The sequence below is a fragment of the Suricata suricatta genome, chromosome 8 (assembly GCF_006229205.1).
Source record: "Suricata suricatta isolate VVHF042 chromosome 8, meerkat_22Aug2017_6uvM2_HiC, whole genome shotgun sequence".
Classification (NCBI taxonomy): domain Eukaryota; kingdom Metazoa; phylum Chordata; class Mammalia; order Carnivora; family Herpestidae; genus Suricata; species Suricata suricatta.
This window is the reverse complement of record NC_043707.1, coordinates 115,494,657-115,517,768: the sequence shown is the minus strand read 5'-3', so window position 1 is coordinate 115,517,768 and position 23,112 is coordinate 115,494,657. Positions and strand designations below refer to the sequence as shown.

Sequence of the window (23,112 nt, the reverse complement as noted above, 5' to 3'; positions counted from 1 at the left end):
GTAGAAAGACAGAGGCATGTGTCTTTCAATCACTGCCTCTCTTTTCCTTCTTCTTCCTTCTGCCCTTTAACTAAGAGCCGGGCTTTTCTTTTATAAACTTTCCTATGTCACAGTTTCGTGGCTTAGCTGTGCTAGATGAAAGGAGCATCTCCTCTGGAGTTTGGGGAGAAATCAGTTTCTTACTATGTTTCAAATTTTATAATTTAAATGGAATTAAGGAAACTTAGCAAATTCTTTTTCTCTCCGCTGAACCTATTCTACTCTCTCCTAATTAGGGAAATAAGTCTCAGAGCTCTACTTCAGGCCAGAGTCTAGGATAGAACATGATTTAAAGAAGAAAATTAAAGTGAATCAGCTTGATATTTGGTAAAGTATTATACTATTATATTTTACTTTTTTTTAGGGAAGTCAGAAGATCAGATTTGTACATGACATAATCCCACTTTAATTGTTGGAAATAATTAAAGAATTAAAAAAGTAGAATATATAAAATAATATAATTTTATGGTGCTAGGAACCAAAAGGGTTCTAAGAGATTTAGACATATTAACTAATTCTCCCAACAACCTATTTTACAGAGGAGGATACTGAGGCATAGAGCAAGTAACTTGACCAAGATCACATAGCTACACATGGTGCTAACCAAATATATGTCTGTGGGGAAGATTTGCCTGCAATGCAACCAATTTGCAACCTCTAGTTCATTTTACTTAACTAGAAAGAAAAATCCTTTGGATTCTGGCTTGGTTTCTCTGCTGAATGAACTTATAATGGTCACTTAATTTCTATAAATTCCTTTGTAAAATTAGCATAATATGATTAACTTTGCAATGATAAGTGTTGGTTTTCTCTTTCTCCTATATGGATAATAGCCCTGAACATTTATGATATGCTTGCATATTATCTAGAATGCACAAATCTTGCCTATTGTTCAAGACCCAACATATTCCCAATATGTCTATAAATAATCTGATATGATAGACAGTGCTAGTCTTGGGGTCAAGATGCTTGTTCCAGTCCTGATGCTGTTATGAATTGTTTGTGTGATCTCACACAAGTCTGAACTTCAGTGACTCCATCTTTAAAATGTGGTGTTGGACTGAATCAAATGGCCTTCAACTATGTCTTGAGAAATGCTACATTTCTCTAATGGTGGGAGGTGTCATGAAAGAAGAGAGAGAGAAAAAGGAAGAATGGGTGAGTGGTTTATGGGTTTCCCATCTCCACTTCAAATTTAGTGACTCTATTTTAAGCTCAGATTTTATTAGAAGGGAATATCTACTGCCACTAAAACAGGTGGAAACCACTAGACCTTTCATGTACCCATATTCTCTAAAATTATCTTATCTTGGTTTCTCTTTTGATTTATTTTTTGTCCTAAATATGAAACTAAAGGATCTGACATGTTTTAAAAATTGCATCTGAAATATAGATTCTTTTGTCCTTTCCTGTTTCCTACCCAGAAGTGAAATTAAAGATGAAGAGGCCTAAGCAAGACCAGCATGGATACTTCCAGCAATTCCATAGTTTTCGTCAAAATGTGACAGATTAAGAAATTTCTTAGTTTCAAAAGAGCTACCAAGTGATACGCAAAAGTCACAAATTATCTTTTTATCCTGTGACTTTAGGAATTGCTCTTTGCATTTCAGTGTTTCTTGCTGGGTGGGAATGACCTTCAGGAGGCAACTTCTTTGTATTTCTTACCTGGTTGTCTCTCAGCTATCATTATGAACTCCAGTAGAGCAATTTTTCTCCACCTGAGGCTAGGGAACTGTATGAGGGCGGACTAAATCAAGCCTCCATTCTCTTCAGTCTTCCTCAGCTTCCATTTTAGGGCAAGATAGAACCAAAGCTACTTCCCAGTTTTCTATTTGGAAAGAAGAGGAGTATCCTTTAAGTTATTCTCAAAGCTCCTTCAATGGAGGTGAATGAGGACACACAATACCTGCAAATCATCACCCATCTTCGGAGAATTACAATATTCTTAAAACATCATGGAACTTTCATTTGTGATCTTCGAGATGAAAACTGATTTATCTTTTGCTTTGAAGACAGCTTGGTGCATTGAAAAGCCTGGAGGGCTGTCATTCAAATCTTGATTCTGACTTCACATCAGCATTTAGGTGTCTTTGGGCAAATTATTTTCTGGACTAGGCTGCTGTTTTACTACCCGGAGTATTGAGTAGATGCCTTCTGAGATCCTTCTCGATGTAGATTCTAAGGACAAACTACTAAAGGAAATTATTTCCAATTGTTGGTTCGGTTCAAAATCACTATAAGATCTAATTTTTAGGTTAGGCTCCCAGAGTTGGCCCTTAATGGTTGGCCCTGTGCTTCAGATCCGGCTGTCTAAAGGAAGGGAAGCTTGTCTCCTTGGGATGACTAGCTTGCTCCCTCATTGGTTGTGATTCTTCATGTTCAGAGGTCCACTGAGAACTTCAGCTCACCATCATTTCCCCTATACAATGGCATCTCCGCAGTCAGGTGTAGGATGGTGACCTGGACCCCTCACTGACATTTCACCCAATTCTCCAGATAGTCCTTTCATTAATTTCTTTCATTCCTCCTTCATCACTGCATCATGGTCCCTTTAAGGCAGCGGCCATAGTTGAGTGGTGGGAGCAGCTGCTGGCAGCAAAGAGACTTGCAGGATTTGGCCTACCCTTGGCCACTCACCGCGCACGCTCAGGACTGGGGGCTTGGTGGGAAAGGAAGGAGGGGCTTAAGGTGCGCCTGCGCATCTGGGGCGCGCGCAAGGGGCTGGTTTGGTGATCCCTTTAAGAAACCGCAGGCGGAGGAATTTCTCTGAGAGAAAATAATCCTACTCACGGGGCCCCTTGGAGGCCATTAACCCCCCGAGTCCCGGCCCCCCCTTTCCCGGGCAGGCCCTACCGCCCACGCGCGCACCCGTGGGATCTCAGGCTCTCAGACCCGGCGCGCGGCATCCGCCCCCTCCCCACTCTCAGCGGCAGGCCCGGTCGGGTCCGGGGAAGCTGCCGCGAGGCGGCCGTGCCTGCAGTGTGGGCGGGGGCCGGGGGCCCGAGAGGTTCCGCCGCCACCGCGCCGGGAGCCGCAGCGGTTCCGAGCGGGGCCCAACATGGCGGAGAGAGAGGTGGAGTCCGGCCCCCGAAAGAGGGTAGGTGAGGTGAGGCAGAACTCGGGCGGCGGGCGGCGGGGGGCGGGGCGGGGCGGGAGCCGGGTCCCGGGGCCGCGAATGGGCCAAGTGCAGGCTCGTAGAGGGGTCGCGGAGGCCCTGTTGGAGAGAGATTGCGGGCAGGACTGAGGCAACCTTGGGTCTGGAGCGCGCTGGAGAGTGGTCCTTCGGCAGGTGGGACAAAGATTTGCTGCTGGTTAGGAGGGGGAGGGGCGGGGGTTGTTTGCTTTTTTTTAATTTTTTCTGCACTGGGGGTGGGTTATCTCGGCCAGGGGATGGAAGGTGTTAGATTGTTAAGTGCATCTTTAGTAAATCAGAGTCTGGAAGTTTAACTGAGGAGAGGTCAGGTGGGGGTGGTGGTGGCGGGAATAAGTCGTGGACGGGTCTCAAGAGGAGTAACCTGGAGGGTTCTTCAGTAACACCATCGCGAATTCATGTTCCTGCCTCCTTTCCCCTCCCCCCGCCCCCCCAACCGTTATCGAGACCAAGGTGGAGGTGGTGCTCTTACCTGTGAAGAAGTGGGGTCGTTGGCATGTCCTCGTTTAGGAGAAAGATTCTGGCAACTCAAAATGTCATGTTCTAGTCTAGCCTCTTTACCAACAATTAGGAACGTGGAAGAGTATGACAAGTTTGTCATAACAAGAATGTACCCAACCAACCTGCAGAGGTGAAGCCAGTTCTACATAGGAGTTGTTGAGTGCCTTTTAAAGTTTGTCTTGAAACTTTTCTTATTTAATTCTGAATGATTTTTTTTTTCAGACGGAGAACAATACTATCAATTGAGCAATATTTTTCAGAATTTTTTTTTTTTAACTTCCTCCCCCCTTAGCCTGTTGAGCAGTAAGTTTCCTATCAGGAATCTTGCTTTTGGGAATGGCCACAAAATGATCAAATCAGTGTTAAGCCAACTACGTAAAAAATTACTACTTGATTTTTATGGATAGTGCCTTTTTTGATTTAGCATAGAGTTAACAATCTCATGATGATATTAGGGCTACTCATTTGAGTGCTTACGATGTGTCTGGCATTGTGCTTTATGGGAAGAATTTAACTTTCTATTAGCTATGTAAAACCCATTTTGCAGGTGAGGAAATGTAGGCTAGAGAGGTTAAGTAATTAAGATCAGATAGCTGTTTAAGAGGTTGAGTTGGGATTTGAATTCAGGTTTGTCCCAACTAAAGTGCTTGTGTGGGTTGCCAACCTATGTTTCTCTCCTTAAAATCTTCAATTATAAATAGCCAAACAAGTGTCAAATGTTTTTTTCCAACATTTTATTAGGAAATATTTTCAACTACGTAGCAAAATTAAAAAGATTTACAGATAGCATTCATATTCCCACTACCTAGATTGTTCTACTGACATTTTGCTGGTTTTAATCACATTTATTCATCTATTTACCCCTTTATCTGTATATCAGTTATCTTAATGCATTTCATTGTAGTATTTGGAGTAATTAAAATTTAATGTTGACAGTCTTTGGTTTATAAAAGTTTAGATCTTCCTTATGCAATAATTAGTCATAGTTAGAACAAGTTAAGCTGTATGATGGTAGTGTACCAAATAGTTCGTTTAGTATAAATATTGGGTATGGAATGCACGTGTTTTGAAATTGTAAATGACTCTTCCAGCTGTCAGTTTTAAACTCGATCCTCATTATATTTGAGTGAAGGCAGATGGCATATGGTCCACCGTTAAAATATATAGGATAAATTAGTTGTGTAATGTTCATTCAAGGAGATTGCTGATTCCAGTTGCTACTAATGCTGTTGTCATTCACCTTATAAGATGGAGTGGTCTCGAAAATGTCTATGCACTTTGGTAATAATTGCAACTGGATTTTAAATACTTCTTGCTCTTCTAATACACTTAAACGGTGCTGCACTGGTGGTAATCTAACTTATTATTTTTTAATTCACGTAATGTAGTGCTTCTACAGGTTTTTCCATTATTTTACTAATTTCATTGTGGAGGAAGGTTACATTCATTGTCTTTTAGACTTTATAATCTATTTAAAAGTTATTTTATTATTTAATTTATTTTTTTTAAAGTAATCTCTACACCCAGTGTGGGGCTTAAACTCATGACCCTTGAGATCAAGAATCACATGCTCTACCTACCAACTGAGCCGGCTAGGTGCCCCTCCATTTTGTTTTTATATTTGGTTGGAATGTTCAGTAGGTTATCCTGAACTGTATACATGGTATATGTGCTTTTTTTTTCCCCCATTCACTTTTCGGTGTGTGCTAAACTTCATGTGGATTCCATGTGTGTATTCTAAACAGGTTAGTAGGGATGATGTGCAAAAGTACAAGATCTTTTTAAATAATTTGGTTGTTTGCTTTGAGGTAGCTAAAACAATTGCACAGGCCTAGGTAATAAATTTAGGTTATTTCATCTGAAATTGCTTTGATGACATGGTATTGTATTTATGTTACTTACTGATTTGACCTTTACAATCATAAGTCACAAGTTGTTGAGCACCTATGCTGGTTGGTGTACCTTATGCTTTGCATTATGCTATGGTATTTATGGTCATCTAGAATAATGCATTTGGGCTCTCCTGCTACATTGTGAACTCCTATAGAATGGGGCTCATTTTACTGCATTTTGCATCTCCAATACCTAAGACTTCCACATAATAGAACTCAAAAGACTTGGTTTTTGGTAAGAAAGTTCACTTGTTAACAGTAGAAGCTGTATGGCTTGGTACCAAGTTATATGTTTTGTAATTTTGGGAGCTTTTGTAATTCTTTTATACAATTCTTGATACTCAAAAATTCTCTCATATGGATCCAGATTTATGGATCTTCTGATCTGATTTTGGTTAGATTGGAGAGTGTAAACAACCTTAAATTTTGTGTAGGCCTGCTTTGTATCTTTTGTGCTTGTGGGCAATTAGAACAATAGGTATTCATTAGATAAGGTCGTTGTGATTGTATTCTGACTATTTTGGAATGCCAGTCTGTCAATTTGTGAACACGGGGAAGCTGAGTATGTGGGTGTGTCAGCACTATATCCATCTATCATCTGTGCTAAGAACAGTTCATGTGAAGGCCAGTATCATACACACATAGACTCTCATTTTAAAGTTAGGGTGTTTTTGAGATAATATTTATGAATTTTTTAAGGTTGTAAAATTTTTATTTTTTAAAATAAGTCTTAAAATTCATTAGGATTGTTGTAAATAAATTATTTTATGTGTGGCTATTATTATAAACTTCTGAAGCAGGCACTCTAAATCTGGTGGCCATACTTTTTTGTGAAATCTCTATATCTTTTCAAGTTTTACATACAGAATGATGATTTTTATAAATGTATATGTTATTAAGTGGTTTTAGTAAGTTGTATCTGGGGGCGCCTGGGTGGCTCAGTTGGTTAAGCCTCCAACTTCGGCCCAGGTCAGATCTCATGTTCGTGGGTTCGAGCCCCGCATCAGGCTCTGTGCTGACAGCTAGCTCAGAGCCTGGAGCCTGTTTCAGATTCTGTGTCTCCCTCTCTCTGACCCTCCCCTTCTCATGCTCTGTCTCTTCTGTATCAAAAATAAATAAAACATTTAAAAAATTAAAAAAAAAAAAGTAAGTTGTATCTGTTCTTAAACTTCTCTGTATATTAAATTGGAGGCATACATGTTTGGTATACTTGAAGATCAGTATATATAGAAGTAGTTTGCTTCAATTTTTGTAAAAACTGACCATTTTCTCCTCCCCACATATGTGTGTGTATATGTATGAGCTTGGAGAAAGTTGTGGAGGATACATTTCAGGTCACATTGTTGATTACCTTCAAGGGGTTAAGATATGAAAGGAAAGGGAAATAAGGGAAGATTTTTGCAAAATGAAAAAATACTTAGGGTATAATAGTAAGTGAAAATGTAGGCTATAAAATATTATCCATATTATTATTGTAAATATGTAAACACTGAACATGCATGTAGATAAGGAATAGAAAATAACATGAACATATGAAAACAGTGATTTTATCGTATGGGATTATGGAGAAGTTTTGAATTTCTGTTATTTTAATATTTTATAATAAAATAATTGCAAAAGGTTGATCCTTCTTAGTTTCTTGATAAACTTCATCTTTTGTTTTTTTGCTAAATGTGTTATTTAAAAGCATGATATCACAGGAGCTCCTGGTGGCTCAGTCAGTTAAGTGTCCGACTTTGGCTCAAGTCATGAACTTCTAGTTTTTGGGTTTGAGCCTCACATCAGGCTCTCTGCTCAGAGCCTCCTTTGGATCCTCTGTCTCCCTCTATTTCTGCCCTTACCTCGCTTGCACTTGCTTGCTAGCTCTCTTTGTCAAAAATAAATAAACGTTAAGAGAAAAAAAAGCATGGTGTTACATATGATTAAAAATATTTGCAGTTCATGTGTCCAGAATGTAAAGCATCTGGTTGAAGAATGGATTGGCTCTATATAAAGAGCATTTGAAGAGACCAATCTAGTGAATTGTTTTCACAGTGTCCATCTTATAATTAGCGGAGGTTTCTATAAATAAGGTGTTACTTGATATTTATAAACATTTAAGTTCTAATTATCTTATATGTAGTATATCCTTCAGTCCTGATCATTTCCATAAACAGTAGTCACTATTACTGTCCCATTTTATAAATGAAGAAATTGGGTCAAAGAGGACTTTTTTTCCCCTCAGGGTCCTAATATAATAAATGAAAGCAGTATCAAGTACTACTTGAAAAATTATACTGTTAGATCAACAGTTTTGTTTTGAATCCACTAATTATATGTAATATGTGTAATGTAGAATGCATGCATATAATAATATGTATAAAAATGGTCTAGGTTCCAAATTCATTATGTTGAAATTTTGGTGATTAAAATCAATAGAATTATATTTATTACTCTTTAAAATTATTTTATTAAAAATTTTTTTTAATGTCTTATTTATTTTTGAGCGAGAGAGACAGAAACACTGTGAGCAGGGGAGGGTCAGCGAGAAAGGCAGACACAGAATCTAAAGACAGGTCCCAGGCTCTGAGGTAGCTGTCAGCACAGAGCCCGATGTGGGGTTTGACCGTGAGATCATGACCTGAGCTGAAGTCGGACACTTAACTGACTGAGCCACCCAGGCCCTCCTATTTATTTATTTATTTATTTATTTAAAATGTTTATTTACTTTTGAGAGAGAGAGAGAGAGAGAGAGCGCGCCCGCGCGCGCTCGTTGGGGAGGGGCAGAGAGAGAGAGACTGTCTGAAGCGGGCTCCAGGCTCTCTGTGCTGAGCTGTCACACCCTGACTGAGCCACTCAGGTGCCCCACAATTGAATTATATTTAAATTGATGTGTAAATTACTTCTCTGGAAGCATTAAAATACATTCTAGTTTGAGGTCATCTTAAAACATGTTTTCACAACTCACAAGTTTATTTTTAAGAAAGTAGACCCTAAATATTTTAAAACTATGATGTATTTTAAAGATGAAGTTTTGTGCTGCTTTTGAATATGGAATGATTTTCTTATTTGCTAGACACAATATAAGGAGATAAATGTAAAATTTCAATTTCTATGGTATTTAGTGGATTTTTGAATTCTGTGTTAGACCAGCCACTTTTTACAGAAGAACAACATTTCCTTTAAATACTCTGATTATTGGGGCACCTGGGTGGCTCATTCGGCTAAGCCTCCGACTTCCGCTCAGGTCATGATCTCACGGTTCATGGGTTCCAGCCCTGCGTCAGGCTCTGTGCTGACAGCTAGCTCAGAGCCTGGAGCCCGCTTCAGATTCTGTTTCTCCCTCTCTCTCTGACCCTCCCCCACTCATGCTCTGTCTCTCTCTGTCTCAAAAATAAATAGAACATTAAAAAAAAATAAAAAAATACTCTGATTATTTTGCTGTGTGTTAACTATGTAATTATTTTAGCAAAGGAAAGAGAAAGGAGAGCATTGTAGTATTGGGTTGAACTATACGAAATTGCTAATATTTGACCATTTGACTTACAAAAACACATTTTCTTTTTTTTTAAACAACCAATAATCACTTTGTTAAAAAGGTTGATTTAAGCATCTGCAATGGTATCTTCAGCCTCACCTCCTGGCTTAATACTGATTAAAGTAATCTTAATCTGCTTTAACAATCTCAGGACTCTGTGCAAATCAGTGAGTCACTTGTGGATCCTCATCTGAAAACAGACACAAGTCTTGGAACCTTCACTACAAGGAGTTTTTCTTGTAGTGATTGGTAGGCATCCAACCTTGTCCTTTCACTTTGAGATTCTTTTCCTTTGCACCTCTAATCAAGTCAGCACATACCTTCTCCAAAGATTTTACATTATGGCTGGTTAGAGTAATTCTATTTCAGTGAATCACCATCTCTGGTTCCACATGTGTCTTCCCAGTGTCTTTAAAAGCCATGGCTGTGGTGTGGCTTCCTGACTGACTTGTTTCTGGGCAAAAGCAAGCAGTGATGAGTTAGGTACAGGAGCAGGGTGCCCAGAGATCTGCTGTAACTGTGACCATGTCTTCGTCAAAAGCCAAAAATGCATTTCATGTGGCTCAACCTAATAGAGCATGGGCTTCTCAAAGTCAGGTTATGGTACAATCTCTGGTATTTAGCAATATTGGGATAATAACACCTACACCTACTTATACTTAGGGAATATATATAATGTTATTTTAATTTCATTCTTACCATCTTTCTGGCGTGGAAGCTTAAGTTATCTACCTTCCCTTGACCAGCGATAATACCTGAGCAACTGTTTTCTATTGAACATGGACTACCCACTACTCTTGGAAGCCAACGGTCATGTGTTTATCTTTTTTTTTTACATCTCCCAACTTGTCTTAAAATTTTTTAAGTTTTATATATGTATGTATGTATATGTATATGTATGCCCTCACATGTATATGTGTGTGTGTATATATATGTATGCCTTCACATGCATACTGCACATTTACAGCCAAAAATTTAAAAAACCCTTTTATTCTGTTTCATAATTTGATATTAATATAGGATATGAAATATAGGTTGGTACAATGAAACCTGATATTCCTGTTACCCAGTTTTGACAACTAAATAGTTATCAACACTTTGCTATTCCTGTACATACAACTTTTTTTTCTAATGTTTATTTTTGAGAGAGAGAGAAAGAAAGCATAAATGGCAGAAAGGCATAGAGGGGGGCAGAGGATCTCATGAACCATGAGATCATTACCTGAGCTCAACCCATTGAGCCACCCAGGTGCCCCCCTTTTTTCCTTAAAATAATTTTATTTATTTATTTATTTTAAATTATTTATTTTAAGTTTTTAATTTTTCAAGGTTATTCATTTTGAGAGAGAGAGAGAGAGCAGAGTAGGGGCAGAGAGAGAGAGGGGAGAGAGAGAATCCCCAGCAGGCTCCACACTGTCAATGTAGAGCCCTATGTGGGACTTAAACCTATGAACTGTGAGATCATGACCTGAGCTGAAATGAAGAGTCAGACGCTTAATTGACTGAGCCACCCAGGTGCCCTGGTTGAAATAATTTTAAAGGACTCTCAGGAATCACATCATTTAATCTATAGATACTTATGTTTGTATATCTACTAAGAATTAAAAAAAAAAAAAACCTCCAATACTAGTACATCTAGTAAAGTTAAGAGTTCCTTAATCCAGTCTGTGTTCAGATTTCTTTGATTTTCTAAATGTTTTCTTATAGTTGGTTTGTTTTTAAATTACCATCCAAATAAGATTTACCATTTTATTTGGCTTATCTGCCTCTTAAATTTCTCTTAACTTCAGCCATCTTCCTCCCTACTGGATGCACCCTGAACTTTTCCCCATGCTATTTCTTTGTTGTAAAAACTAGGTCATTTGTTCAGGAGAATTTCCCACATTCTGGATTTGGCTGCTTGAATTCTTGTGGTGTCTTAACGTGTTCAATTGCCCTTTGTATTTCCCACAAATTAGTAGTTACATATAGAGCAGGGGTTCTCAACTTTGGCTGAAACTTGAGAATTACCTGGAGAACTTTTAAATACTCTGATTCCTAGGTTATATCTTAGATGAATTAGATCAGAATTCGTGGGTGGATTGTAGGCATTAATAGTTTTAAAAATTTCCCAAGTGGTTCAGTCTGTAGCCAGGATTGAGAACTTGGATTGGTAGAGCCTTAGATTAGATTTAGATTCAGCTTTTTTGGAAAGAAAAATTCATAGAGTAATTCTATAATTTATTTCCAATAAGGTTTTAGAATGAAGCGGTGTGCTGTTTAATAATTATAGTGGGACAATAGCCATAAACTGGGAGTGTCCTGGACAAAGTAGGATAATAATCACCCTGTTAAATGTTTGCATCATTCTTGGAGGCATCTAAATGGTTGTCACACTTTAGTGATACTAATATTGATCAATTTACATTCTGTCAGTGGAGTCCAAACATTACAACTTCTTAACCTTTCACCTAATGAATTTATCAGCCATAGATGATTATTGCCTGGATCCACTGATTTCCTTTGAGGAGTGATTAAAATAAAATCATTTCTTCTGTATTTATTCACAGGAATTTTTCCATATAGAATTCCTTTATCAATTAGTTGGTTACACTGTAATATTTGTACAGGAAAAGCACAGAGTAAATGCTTACTTTTTTCCTTTATTTACCAACTTTCAGAAGAGTGAATTGATGTCATAACAAATCCTAAAGGTGAGACTTGGGAGGTAATGTCATTATGAACTCATGGATTTTAATGTATTTGATATATTTAAATTTACTGTGGTCAGTTTTCTTTTTGATGTTTAAATTTGGCATATATTTTATTAATGGCTATTTGTAATAGTATCCTGAGGCTGCCACAACAAATTACTACCAACTTGGTGGTTAAAATGGCAGAAATTTGTTCTCTCTCAGTTCTGGAGGCTAGATTTCTGAAGTCAGGGTGTCAGCAAGGCCATGTTCTCTTCGAAGACTCTAGGGAAGAATCCTTTCTCACTTCTTCCAGCTTTTGGAAGGATTCTGGAAGCTTCTGGTGGATTGATTTGTGTTCCTTGATTTGTGGCAGCATAACTCCAGTCCACCTCCCTCTTCACATGGCATTCTCTCTGTGTGTTCTGTCTTTTCTAAGGATACTCTTCATTGGATTTAAGGTCCATCCTAACTCAGGATGATCTCATCTCAAGATCTTTACCTTAATAACATCTGCAAAAACTCATTCTGCTCACGTTCTGAAGTCCTGGGTGCACATATATTTTAGGGGCCACAATTCAAGTCATTACAGTCCACCCTCTTGTCCTTCAAACTTACCTGTCCCATATGCAAAACACATTCATTCCCATCCCAACATTCCCCAAAGTCTCAATCTGTTACAGCATGAATTCTTAAGCCTTAAATCTCTTCTAAGTATCATTAGCTCAAATCAGCCAAATCTCAATCTCAGCATTTAAATTATCTGCACAGGTATGAATGTGATCCCCTCTGGGGTAAAATTCCTCTTTATCTGTGGCCCTGTGAAACCAGAAAATAAATGTTCTGCTTCTAACATACAATTGTGGGACAGACATGGGGTAGACCTTTCCATTCCAAAAGGAAGGAAATGGGAGGAATAAAGGGATCACTGGTCCCAGTCAAGTTCAAAACCCAACAGGACCAATTTTATTAGATTTCAAGGCCTGAGAATAACGTTCTGTGGCTTGATCCTCTGCCCTCTAGGTTTATGGAGACACTGTAGACTCCTGCTTTGAGCCTACTTCTCTGGCTTCCACTATTTTATACCTTTCTTTTTCTTGATAGGTGGCATGAGTTTACACATGAGTAGTTTTATTAGCTTTTCCTGCCCATAGAATTCCAGAAGTCAGACAGCTTTTTAAAATTTTTGTCTAGTTTCTGTTCTTTGAAGTTTCTTTGAAGTATAGGCTGGCAGTGTTTTTGTGGTATAATATGTTCACAAACCTTGTGAGTCTTCTCTGTACATAAAGGGGATCCACACAGCTGGACAAGAAGGTTCGTCACAGATCCTGGATCACCCCATTTGTATTCCTGACTTAAATTGAGGTGATAGATTGGACAGGTCTGATATCTTCAGCAAGTAGTTGTCCAGCCATACCCTTGGCCCTTTCTTTAGAGAGCACATTTTTATAATTGTGAATTTCCTAATTTTAGCATCCTCTTTCATCTGGATGTTGAGACCCTCCCAGATCATCAAGCATTATTTCCTTTTTCTTCATATTTCCTGAGTTTATCTTTTTCCTCTCACTTTTTACTGTTAGCAGCAAGAAGAAACCAGGTTGCACTTTCAACACTTTGCTTAGAAATCTCCTTAGTAAATAAGTCCAAGTAGGCTCCAAGTTCTGCTTCCTATGGAATAGTAGAACACAATTTAATCAATTTTCTGCTATTTTATAATAAAGATCACCTTCTCAATAACATATTCTCATATGAGAACATAGTTCTCAATAACATATTCTTCATTTCCTTCTGAGATCTCATCAGAAGCACCTTTAACATTCATATTTTTCCCAACATTTTGTTTATGGTATACATATTCTTTAAGATATTATAAGCTTTCTTTTCTCTGTTCCTCACACTTCCTTCTGAACCTTCACCAGAGCTACCTTTATTTTATTTTTATTTTTTATAATTTGTTGTTTAATTTACATCCAAGTTAGTTAGCATATGGTGGAACAATAATTTCAGGAGTAGATTCCTTAATGCCCCTTACCCATTTAGGCCATCCCCCTCCCACAATCCCTCCAGCAACCCTCTCTTTGTTCTCTGTATTTAAGAGTCTCTTATGTTTTGTCCCCCTCCTGGTTTTTGTATTATTTTATCTTCCTTTCCCTTATGTTCATCTTGTTTTGTATCTTAAATTCCCAATATGAGTGAAGTCATAAGATATTTGTCTTTCTCTGACTAATTTTGCTCAGCATAATACTAGTTCCATTCATGCAGTTGCAGATGGCAAAATTTCATTCTTTTTGATTGTTAAGTAATATAATACTCCATTTTGTGTGTGTGTGTGTGTGTATACACCACATCTTTAAAAATATTTTTTTAATCTTTTGTTTATTTTTGAGACAGAAAGACAGAACATGAGTGGGGAGGGGCAGAGAGAGAGGGAGACACAGAATTGGAAGTAATCTCTAGGCTCTGAGCTGTCTGCACAGAGCTCGACGTGGGGCTCGAACCCATGAACGTGAGCTCATGATCTGAGCCAAAGTCGGAGGCCCAACCGACTGAGCCACCCAGGCACCCCATACCACGTCTTTTTTATTCATTCATCAGTTGATGGACATTTGAGCTCTTTCCATACTTTGGCTATTGTTGATAGTGTTGCTATAAACATTGGGGTGCACGTGCCCCTTTGAAATGGCACACCTGTATCCCTTGGATAAATACCTAGTAGTGCAATTGCTGGGTCATATGGTAGTTTTATTTTTTTTTTTGTGGAACCTCCATACTGTTTTCCAGAGTGGCTGCACCAGTTTGCATTCCCACCAGCAGTGCAAAAGAAATCCTCTTTCTCCACATCCTTGCCAACATCTCTGGTAGCCTGAGCTGTTAATATTAGCCATTCTGACTGGTGTAAGGTGGTATTTCATTGTGATTTTGATAGAACTGCCCTTAATATCCATGTTTGTACCAACCATCTTTTTTAAAAAAATCCTTTTTTTTTTTTTTTTTTTTTTTACATTTACTTATTTTTGAGAGACAGAGAGACAGAGCATGAACAGGGGAGGCACAGAGAGCTAGGGAGACACAGAATCTGAAGCAGGTTCCGGGCTATGACTGTCAGCACAGAGCCTGACGCAGGGCTCGAACTCACAAACTGTGAGATCATGATTTGAGCCAAAGTCAGACACTTAACGGGACTGAGCCACCCAGGCGCCCCAGTAACAACCATCTCTTAAAGGTAATCTATAGATTTTTTTTTTCTATCATGCTTCTTAAAATTCATCCACAATATATTCATTATCCAATTCCAAAACTACTTGCATATTTTTAGGTATTTATTATGGAAACATATCACCTTGGTATACTAAAATATGTATTAGCTTCCTAGGTTTGCTGTAAGAAATCCCCACAAATGTGATGGCTTTAAAACAACAGAAATTTATCCTCCTACAGTTCTGGAGGCTGGAAGTACAAGATCAAGGGGTCAACTGGGCCATCCTCTGTTTGTTTTTTTTTTAAATTATTTTATATAGTTTATTTATTTTGAGACAGAGAGAGGCAGAGCACAAGTGGGGGAGGGGCAGAGAGAGAGGGAGACACAGGATCTGAAACAGGCTCCAGGCTATGAGCTGTCAGCACAGAACCTGATGTGGGGCTTGAACTCACGAACCATGAGATCATGACATGAGCCGAAGTTGGACGCTTAACCGACTGAGCCACACAGGTGCCCCAGCCCATCCTCTCTTCGAAGGCTCTGGAGAAGAACCTTCTATGTCTCTCCCACTTCTGGTGGTCTTAGGTGTTCCTTAATTTGTGGCAGCATTAATTCCATTCTTTACTTCTGCCATCACATGGCTTTCTTTCCGTGTTTCTGTCTCTTCTAAGGACAGTCTTCATTGGATTTATGGCCCACCCTAATTCAGGGTCATTTCATTTCATGATCCTTACACTAATTACATCTGCAAAGGTTATTCCAAAAAGGTCACATTCTGAATATCTGGGAGGACATATCTTTGGGGGCCACAGTTCAGCCTACCGTAAGGTCTTCAAGGTTTGCACCTGAATGCTTCAAAAAAGTATCATATTATAAGTTACCTTAAATTTTTATTAGAAGTGTATACTTTAATGGCATTAAGTGCATATTAATAGTGTTGTGCAACTATTACCACTGTCTTTTTCATCCCAGACAGAAAGTCTGTACGCATTAAGGAATAACTCCCCATTGCAGTTCCCTCTAGCCTCTGTTATGCTTTAATTTACTCTATATCTCAATGAATTTGCCTATTCTGGATGTTCCATGTAAGTGGAATCATACAATATTTGCCCTTTGGTTTCTGGCTTATTTCATTTAGCATAATATATCAGAATTTCATTCTATTTTATGGCTGAATAATAATCTTAATTGTCTATATATAACACATTTTATTTGTTCAGTCATCTGTTAATGGACACAGATTTTTGTCTTTTGGCAGCTGTAAATTGTGCTGTACAAGTATCTGTTTGAGTCTCTGTTTTCACTTCTTTTGGGGATATGCCTAGAAGTGGATTTGTTGGGACACATAGGAATTTTAAGTTTTATCTTTCTGAGGAGTCACCAAACTTTTCCACAGAGGTGCACTAGTAATGCAAGAGGGTTCTGATTTCTCCTATTCCTCTCCCAACATTTGTTCTGTTCCCTCCTCCTCCTCCTCTTTTTTTGATAAAGCTGTCCTAGTGGATCTGAAGAAGTATCTTGTTGTGGTTTGGATTTGAATTTTTTTTTGAGAGAGAGGGCAAGAGCACCTGTGAGAGCAGGGGAGGGGTAGAGCAAGAGGGAGAGAGAGAATCTTAAGCAGGTTCTGTGCCCAGTGCAGAGTGTGACATGACTGAGGCTCCATCTCACAACCATAAGAATGTGGCCTGAGCTGCAAACAAGAGTCAGACACTTAACTGAGCAATCTAGGTGCTCTTTGATTTATATTTTTTCAAATGACTAATGACGTTGAGTATCTGTTCTTGTGTTTATTGGCCATTTGTATATCTTCTTTGGAGAAATGTGTATTTAAATTCTTTGCCCATTTTTAATTGGGTAGTTTGTCTGCTTTTTAGTTGTAGGAATTCTTCATATATTCTGGATGTTAAATTCTGACTAGATATGTGATTTACAAATATATTCTCTCATTCTGGTAGTTTTCTTTTTATTCTTGATAGTGTCCCTTGATCTACAAAAGTTGTAAGTTTTGATGAAGTCTGTTCATGTCTTCCTTTTGTAGTTTGTGCTTTTGTTGTGATATTTAAGAAATCATTGCCAAATCTAAGATCATATAGTTTTTTCTATATGTTTTCTTCTAAGAATTTTATAGTTTCTCTCTTTTTTAAAAATAGAGTCCATTTTTAAAAAACATTTATTTACTTTTGAGAGAGAGAGAGAGAGAGAGAGAGAGAGCGAGCGAGCATGGGAGGGGCAGAAAGAGAGAAGGAGAGAGAATCCAAGCAGGCTTCTTACTTAGCATGGAGACTGATGGCGGGCTCTATCTCATGACAGCGAGAATAGGACCTGAGCCAAAATCAAGAGTCAGATGCTTAATCGACTAAGCCACCCAGAAACCCCTAGTTTACCTCTTTAATTTAGGTCTTTAATTCATTTTAAGTTAGTTTTTGTTTGTGGCATAAGGTATATGTACAATTTTGTTCTTTTGCATGTGGATATCCAGTTTTTCCAGCACCGTATTCGAAGTCTGTTCTTTTCACATTGAATGATTTTGGCACTTGTCAAAAATCAGTTGGCCTTTGTGTTAATCAATTTGGGGTGCTGTAACAAAATACCGTAGTTTGGATGATTTAAACCACAGACGTTTATTTCTCACAGTTCTGGAGGCTGGGAAGTCTAAGACCAAAGAGCTGGCAAGGTAGATTTCATCCTGAGGCCTCTTCACTTGACTTGTTGGCAACTGCCATCTTTACTTTTTTTTTTTTAATTTTTTTTAAAATTTATTTTTGAGAGACAGAGACAACGTGAGCAGGGGAGCGTCAGAGAGAGAGGGAGACACAGAATCCGAATCAGGCTGCAGGCTCTGAGCTAGCTGTCAGCACAGAGCCCGACACAGGGCTCCAACCCATGAACTGTGAGATCATGACCCAACTGACTGAGCCACCCAGGCGCCCCTGCCATCTTTACTTTGTGTCCCCATGATCTCTCTGTGTGTTCTGAGTCAGAAAGTGAGCAAGCTCCCTGGTGTCTCTTTTTAGAAGGGCACTAATCCCATCACGAGAGCCCTACCCTCATGACCTCCTCTAATCCTAGTTACCTACCAAAGGTCCCATCTTTGAATATCATAACATTGGTGTTTCAGTCTTCAAAATATTAATTTTGGGGACACCATATTCAGTCCATAAACAACCATATATGTATGGGCTAATTTCTGGATACTCAATTTTGTTCCATTGGTCTGTATGTCACCTTGTGACAATACAGCACTCTTTTGATTACTGTAGCTTTGTAGAAGTTTGAAGTTGGAAAGTATGAGTCCTCTAACTTTGTTTTTACTTTTCACGATTGTTTTGGGGCATCTTTGTAGCTCGGTCAGTTAAGTGTTTGATTCTTGATTTTGGCAGTTTATGAGTTTGAGCCCCGTGTCAGGTTCTGTGTTGACAGAGCCGAGTCTGCTTGGTAGTCTCTCCCTCTCTCTTTGCTCCTCCTCTATCCCCAGGTAAATAAATAAACTTAAAAAGATTGTTTTTGGTAATTTGGCATTCCTTAAAATTCCACATGAAATTTAGGAATTTTTTCCTATTTCTTAATTTTTTTAATGTTTATTTTTATCTTTTTTTTTTTTTTTTTTTTTTTTTGAGAGAGCGCAAGCAGGGGAGGGTCAGAGAGAGAGGGAGACACAGAATCCAAAGCAGGCTCCAGGCTCTGAGCTAGCTGTCAGCACAGAGCCCGATGCGGGGCTCGAACCCACGAACTGTGAGATCATGACCTGAGCTGAAACCGCACGCCCAACCACCTGAGCCACCCAGGTGCCCCTAATGTTTATTTTTGAGCAAGAGACCAAGTGTGAGTGGGGGAGGAGCAGAGAGAGAGAGGGAGACTCAGAATCTGTAGCTTACAGGCTCTGAGCTGTCAGTAGCTGACTGAACCACACAGGCACCCTGAATTTTTTTCTTTAAGAAAAACAAAAATTTTTTTAAAGATTATTTATTTTTGAGACAGAGAGAGACATGAGTTGGGGAGGGCAGTGAGTGAGGGAGACACAGAATCTGAAACAGGCTCTACGCTCTGAGCTGTCAGCAGAGAACCTGACGCAGGGCTTGAATGCATGAACTGTGAGATTGTGACCTGAGGTGAAGTCAGATGTTTAACCAACTGAGCCACCCAGGTGCCCCTGAATTTTTTTCTATTTCTACAAAAAACGGCATGGATTTTGGTAGGGACTGAATTGAATTTGTAAATCTCTTGGGTAGTATTGTCATCCTAATATATTAAGTCTTCCAATCAATGAATGCAAGTCTTTCCTTTTTTTTTGTCCTTTAAAAAGTTTTTTTATTAAGTAAACTCTATTCCTAATACGGGGCTCGAACTCAACAACCCTGAGATCAAGAGTTGTATATTCTACCGACTGAGCTAACCAGGCACCCGTCTTTAAAATTTATTTCAGCAGTGTTTTGTACAAGTCTCCTCAGAGTACAAGTGTTGTACGTCCTCAATTAAATTTTTTCTAAGTATCAATATAATACACCATATTAATAGAATGAAAAAAAACCCCTACGTATCAACTTAGTTGATGGAGAAAAAAAACCTTTGAAAAACTCCATTATACTTTCATTATAAAAGCACTTAATAAATTAGGAATAGAAGGGAACTCCCTCAACATAATAAAAGCTATATATGAAAAATCATAGCTGACATCATATTTGATGGTGAAAGACTGCAAGGCTTTCCTCTAGGATCAGGAATAAGATGAGTATGCCCTCTTTTGTTCTTCTAATCAGTGTATTTGAAGTTTTAGCCAGAGCATTCAGACAAAGAAAAGGCAGGGCGCCTGGTTGGCTCAATCAGTTAAGCATCCAGCTTCGGCTCAGGTCATGATCAGGTTTGTGGGTTCAAGCCCCATGTTGGGCTCTGTGCTGACAGCTAGCTCAGAGCCTGGAGCCTGCTTCGAATTCTGTATCTCCCTCTCTCTCTGACCTTCCCCTGTTTGTACTGTCTCTGTCTCTCAAAAATAAATAAAGAACATAAGAAACAATTTAAAAAAATTGAAAAAGCATCCAAATTGGAAAGAAAGGTAAAACTATCTTTTATTTATAGATGATATGATTGTTTATATAGAAAACCCTTAAAAATCCACCAAGAAAAACCCCCAAATCCTGTGATAGGTAATAACAAATTCAGCAGAGTTCAGAATATCATTTGTATTTCTACATACTGTCAATGAATAATCCTGAAAGGAAATCAAGAATATTATTTTAATTACAATAGCTTGGAAAAGAATAAATAGTTAGACCTGTGTCTTTTTAAAACATTTTTTATTTTATGTATTTATTTTGAGAGAGAAGAGAGAGAGTGAGAGTGAGTGGGGAAGGGCAGAGAGAGAGGAAGACAGTGTGGGCCTTGAACTCACAGACTGTGAGAATCATGATCTGAGTCAAAATCAAGAGCCTGGCCCTTAACTTACTGAGCCACCTAGGGCCCCCTTATGTGCATCTTTCTGTGTCTTCCCTTTTTGGCCCAAAAGATCTACCTGGGCTCATGCTATACATTACTACCTCATACTTGGAATTAACTCCCAGAAAGCCCTGGTACCTTTTTCGTAGGAAATGGTAGTTACAGACTATAGTCTGAACTGAGTTAATAAGCTTTTTGAAGTTAGAGTCCTTTTGAGACTCTATCGGTTGTGTTTTTCACATTTACTCCTCAGCCCACATCTGGCTTTTCCATCTGTTTCTCCACTGAACTTCTCGTCAGGATCACTGAAATAACCTAATAACCATCAAGTCTAAAGGATGCTTTTCACAGCTTTTCTTTCTTGATCTCTTATACATCTGACCCTATTGCCCATTCCCTCCTTGAAACTTCTCCCTTCTTTATAAGGTGGCATCCTCATGGTTGTTTTCTTGAATTGTTTCTTTTCAGTCATCTTTGACTCTGCATGCCCAATAAATGTTTCCTTGGTCTCTGTTTTTCTTGGGTAATTACCCACGATAGTTTTAACCACTATCCATTAAATACATTATGTGATTTCCCATGTACTTCTTTGCTTCTTTTGTGTGTCTAAAACTCAAAATCTGTGTTTTTAGATGTATGCTTTACTTGTATTGTGCTACCAAATGTTGCTAGTTTGGTGTACCTACAATGGACTCTCTCTTCCCCTTGTACGTACTTGCTCTCACAAATAGTGCCCCATTCCTTTCCTCCCTGTTGTTCTTTCTGTATTCTCTTAGTTACTGTCTTCTAGTCACCCTAGTCAGAAACCTCTGAGTCATTTTTTTCTCTTTCCCTTCTCAATCCACTTTTAACTGGTGTGTCTTATTGAGATTACCTCAGATATGATTTTTAAAAGTTTATTTTTATTGCCAGCAGCCTAGTTATGGTACTCATTTTGCTTACTTTGTCTTACTTTCCTTGCCTTTAAAAACGCTTCCTCCCCCATTCATTTTATTCACTGGAGACTGATTTATCTTCAGAAATGAAAATCTGTTCATCTATATGGTAACAGTTTTGCTCCTTTAATAACATTACAGTTCCCAAAGATAGGTACTGTTCAGAGTCTCTTCCTGTGGCGAGAGGTAGGTTGCCTCACAGCTCTGACTCCTCCTAGAGATGTACTTTTCCTTCATGGGAAAGGTTTTTTCTGATTATCGCTGCTACTGTCATGCTAGTCTTGATAGGGGTCCTACTTGACCCTGTAAGCCCAATATAGAGATAGAATCTTTGCTTAATTCCACCCAGGACAGCTGAGACCAGGTTTTGACTTTTAAAGAAATTTTTAAAGCAATCTCTACTACACCCAACATGGGGCTCAGATTTATAATCCTGAATTCAAGAGTTACATGCTCTACTGAATCAGCTGGCCAGGTGCCCCTCCAGTTGTGACTTGTAAAGAAGACTTTATCGAAAGTTGAGTATAGTAGGAGGGAATTATGAACCAATACAGTAATCTCCCCATCTCCCTCCCCCCCAACCAAAAAAAAAAATCTGTGGTTTTCTTTCTGTGGTTTCAGTTACTCACAGTCAACCGCGGTCCTTCCAGAAGTAGATGATCCTCCTCCTGTTGTATTGTCGGAAGGTCAGTAGCATAACCCTAAGTCACCATTGCCAGGGTTCTTCACCTTCTTTCATCTCATCACATAGGCATTTTATCATCTCATGTCAACACAAGAAGGGTGAATATAGTACTGTGAGATATTTTGAGAGGCCACATTAACTTTTATTGCAGTATAGTGCTATAATTGTTCTATTATTGTTGTTAGTCTCTTACTCTAATTTATAAGTTCAGTGTTACAATATGTATGTATGGTTGGCCCTTGAACAACATAGGCGTTAGGGGCACTGTGCCCCCTCCCCCTGTCAAATCTGCCTATAACTTTTTAAGAATTTTAGAGGTGCCTGGGGGCTCAGTTGGTTAAGCTTCTGACTTAGGCTTAGATCATGATCTTGCTGTTTGTGAGTTTGAGCCGTGCATCCTATGCTGTCAGTACAGAGCTTGGAGCCTGCCTCACATTCTGTGTCTCCCTCTCTCTCTGCCCCTCCCCTGCTCACACTGTCTTTCTCAAAAATAAGTAAACATTAAAAATTTAAAAAAATTTTATCTATTTATTCTTAAGTAATATTTTTACCCAAAATGGGGCTTAAACTCCCAGTCACAAGATCAAGAGTCATATGCTTTGCTGACTGAACCAGCCAAGCACCTCTCTGCCTATAATGTTTGATTCCCCCAGAACTAAATTACTAATACCCAATTTTAACTGGAAACCTTACCAGTAACATAAACAGTTGATTAACATATTTTTCTATGTTCTATGTATTATGTACTATGTATTTAACAATAAAGTAAGCTAGAGAAAAGAAAATGTTTTAAAAAAATCATAAGGTAGAGAGGGATGCCTACATGGTTCAGTTGGTTAAATGCTTGACTCTTGATCTCAGCTCAGGTCTTGATCTCAGGGTTGTGAGTTCAAGTGCTGTGTTGGGTTTCATGCTGGGCTTGGGCTCCATGCTTTTTCTTTTTTAAAAAAAGAAAGAAAAGAAAATCATAAGGTAGAGAAAATACATTTGCAGTACTGTACCATAGTTATCGGTAAAAGTTATATAAGTGGATCTGTGCAGTTCAAACCTATGTTGCTCAAAGGTCAACTGCATTACCTTTAATGATTTAC

The 23,112-nt window shown here is 38.6% G+C and overlaps 1 protein-coding gene and 1 pseudogene across 6 annotated transcripts in view; one reads left to right on the top strand and one right to left on the bottom strand.

Annotated features, from left to right (window-relative positions):
• Positions 1-2,758: 2,758 nt before the first annotated feature.
• Positions 2,759-23,112, top strand: part of ZMYM4 (zinc finger MYM-type containing 4) — a 139,340-nt gene continuing 118,986 nt past the window's right edge. For 4 of the 6 annotated variants that reach the window (XM_029947753.1, XM_029947752.1, XM_029947751.1 and 1 more), the window contains exon 1: positions 2,759-3,136. In XM_029947753.1, the coding sequence (XP_029803613.1) occupies positions 3,098-3,136 (39 nt within the window). In that variant the 5' untranslated portion in view covers positions 2,759-3,097. Of the gene's footprint in view, positions 3,137-3,307; positions 3,329-21,957; positions 22,023-23,112 lie in introns of those variants that run through there. The other 2 variants (XM_029947754.1, XM_029947756.1) reach the window with 2 other exon arrangements.
• On the bottom strand, positions 9,168-9,522 carry LOC115298701 (annotated as a pseudogene).